At 38.6% G+C, this 2761-nt stretch overlaps 1 protein-coding gene across 1 annotated transcript; it reads right to left on the reverse strand.

Annotated features, from left to right (window-relative positions):
• Positions 1-1736: 1736 nt before the first annotated feature.
• LOC131639898 (uncharacterized mitochondrial protein AtMg00310-like) lies at positions 1737-2540 on the reverse strand. Its single transcript, XM_058910339.1, has one exon. The coding sequence runs from the start codon at positions 2538-2540 to the stop codon at positions 1737-1739; it is 804 nt and encodes a 267-aa protein (XP_058766322.1).
• Positions 2541-2761: the final 221 nt, after the last annotated feature.

Genomic DNA, 2761 nt, shown 5'->3' on the forward strand with positions numbered 1-2761 from the left:
GCTTGGAGGAGAAGAGATGGATGTCAAGTTTGAACCTGATGGATGTTTGTAATTCCTTATAATCAACCTCAAAGTTGGCACGCCACGTGTTTGACAAAATGCATGCGCGTGACCTGGAATTCTTGCCCAGCATCATGTCTTGAACAAATGAAATCTTCCAACTTCAAACTCCCATATCTTTTGATCCACGCTTCGAATGAGAAAGTGTTCAACTACAAAGTTGTTCATCTCATGAACACATTGGTGTTGACCTTTTTTCTGAAAAATGCCAAATGCCACGCGTAAACATGCTGTGAAGTCAGCTGACCAACCATCCTTAAAACTTCAAAAATCTCTAAGTATAAAACTTTCCACTTTTAGCCATATTTCCCAAAATGGAAACTTTGACCAATTCTCCCTGATTTTATTATTCCTTCGATTTTTCTTGGTCAATTTTCATCAAAAGTCAACATTTGAATAATTGATATGATTTTGACCAAAATATCCAAAAGTCAACTGTTTGACTTTTCTTGCTCCTGATGAATTTTCCTGATTAATCAATCTTCAACCAATGACGACCAGTTGAATACTTCCACATAGACCCCATGCAACTTCCCATTATAAAATCATCTCCTGATTAAAAGGTTGACAAAAAAAGTCAACTGCGTTGACTTTGGTCAAAAACCATGATTTGGAAGACCAGATGAACTTGCAGCTTGCATACTCCATTAAATACCTTGAATTGAGGATTGTGAAACCCTAATTTCAAGAGGACTTCAACGGAGATGACCCCACCTAGTTAAAACTCAGATCCACTCTTTTAACCAAGAATTTCTTCAATGAAAACCTTTTTTCTTGCCAACCTTGAGCAGTAACTATGGTATGAATGAATGTAGGGGATGAATGACCTAAATGAGATATGCACATGAATGTGATGTGAGGTATAATTAGGAATAAATAAGTGGGCAAATTTTTGGGTGTAACAACGTGGAGCAGAGAGGTCGCAGCAGAGTCGAGCCCGCCACTGCCATGGAAAAGACGCCATCACACTACATTAAATGAGCCCATGTCTCGATGCAGTAAAACGTGGGGAGGTAATGATGATATGACGTCATAAGAGAGATATAACAATAACGCTACTTTAATGAGCAAGTGGAAACGTTCAGGTCGAAGTGAGAATTTCATAGATGCCATTATCTCACAGTTCAGTAACCTGCAGGTCAAAATGGCATCTCTGAGGGGGCATTTTGTTACCCTTGAACACTCCAAAGATTTGGAAAGACACTTGTCCTCAGTTGGGGACCTTTGAATTTAAGAAAAAATCCCACAAGCAAGAGTTGGAGTAAATAGTCGAAGTTGAAGAATATCGAAGACATTTCGAGGTCGAAGAAAAAGGCGAACGTCGAACACGGGAGTTTCATACTTAAGAAATTATTAGACAGGACCTTCGATCAGGAAAGGATGCATCAAGGCTGGGAGCAGTTATTAAAGGGAGCCAGGCGGGAAGTTCCAAAGATTTGAAATGTTAGTGGGTGGTTATTAAGCTAGGTCGTGCGTCAAAGGCGCCAAATGCAAGAAAGGATCCCACGAAGCAGTTGTTTTCAAGTTTAAATATTAGCCGTATATCATGATGGGAAGTTATCTCTTATAAATCTTATAAATAGGTCACAACAATGTAAAAAAAAGTGTGTTCACTATTACAATCAAACTACTTGCTGATACTCTGTCCAATTTCCGCCTTAAGGAAAAAAGAGCTGCTAAGAGTCTTGATGTACATGAATCACCATCTTTATTTTCAATTCAAAACCTTTACTTTTTAATTGCATGAATCCCTCCAACCTTCCTTTAAAGTCCACAAACACCTCCACCAAACCACTTTGTTCCGTGTCGACATCGGACACACCAAAATCTCCCCATATCCACTCTCCTTCCTTCCAACCACCCATGGCCGCCACCGATACACATTTTAACTGAGATATACCGTATAAATCCAGAAACAACTCTTTTAAAGAACGATCGTATAACCACCTTGCCTCCCAAAAAGGAGTGGAGAAACCGTTATGAATCGAAAACCTACAAAAATACTCAATCGGATCAAAGGAAGTAGAATATATACTTTTAACAACATCCTTCCACCAAACCGAACAATTCGACGAAATTCTATTCCCTCCACTACCAACAAACATAGTTGAAGAAATCTCTCCATACCGAGAATTCAAGACTTTAAACCACAACGACTCTTGCCTTTGAATTATCCGCCATCTCCACTTGTTAAGAAGTGCCAAATTAAACAAAACAATATTTTTAACTCCTAATCCCCCTTTATTCAACGGTAAAGTGACATCCTCCCACTTAACCCAATGAATTCTTCTTCTTTCCTCTACTCCTCCCCAAAGGAATTTGCTTTGAATACTAGTGATCTTCTTAGCCACCTTTTTCGGAATATTATAGAGAGACAAGGTGAAAATGGCCAAAGAACTAAGCACGGACTTTAAAAGAGTTATCCTTCCACCCAAATTAAGGAAGCGGTTCGTCCACCCTTCCAACCGGTTCTTTATCATAGACACAAGAGGAATCCATGTTGCTTCTTTCCTCGGATTGAAACCAATAGGAATTCCAAGAAAATAAAAGTTGCTATCTTCCAATTTGCAAGAAAAGAAATGAGATACCGCTTCCAAAAAATGAAAATTAGAATTAATACCAATCAACTTACTTTTATGGTAGTGTTTACGGTGATTTCCGGTAAACAACCGCTAGTCTTCCAAACTATAATAAATATGAT

This window comes from Vicia villosa, unplaced genomic scaffold (genome assembly GCF_029867415.1).
Source record: "Vicia villosa cultivar HV-30 ecotype Madison, WI unplaced genomic scaffold, Vvil1.0 ctg.002847F_1_1, whole genome shotgun sequence".
In the NCBI taxonomy this organism is placed as follows: domain Eukaryota; kingdom Viridiplantae; phylum Streptophyta; class Magnoliopsida; order Fabales; family Fabaceae; genus Vicia; species Vicia villosa.

Bases quoted from the DNA above. Each gene is read 5' to 3' on its own strand.
- LOC131639898 (XM_058910339.1), bottom strand. From the start codon at position 2,540: ATGATAAAGAACCGGTTGGAAGGGTGGACGAACCGCTTCCTTAATTTG.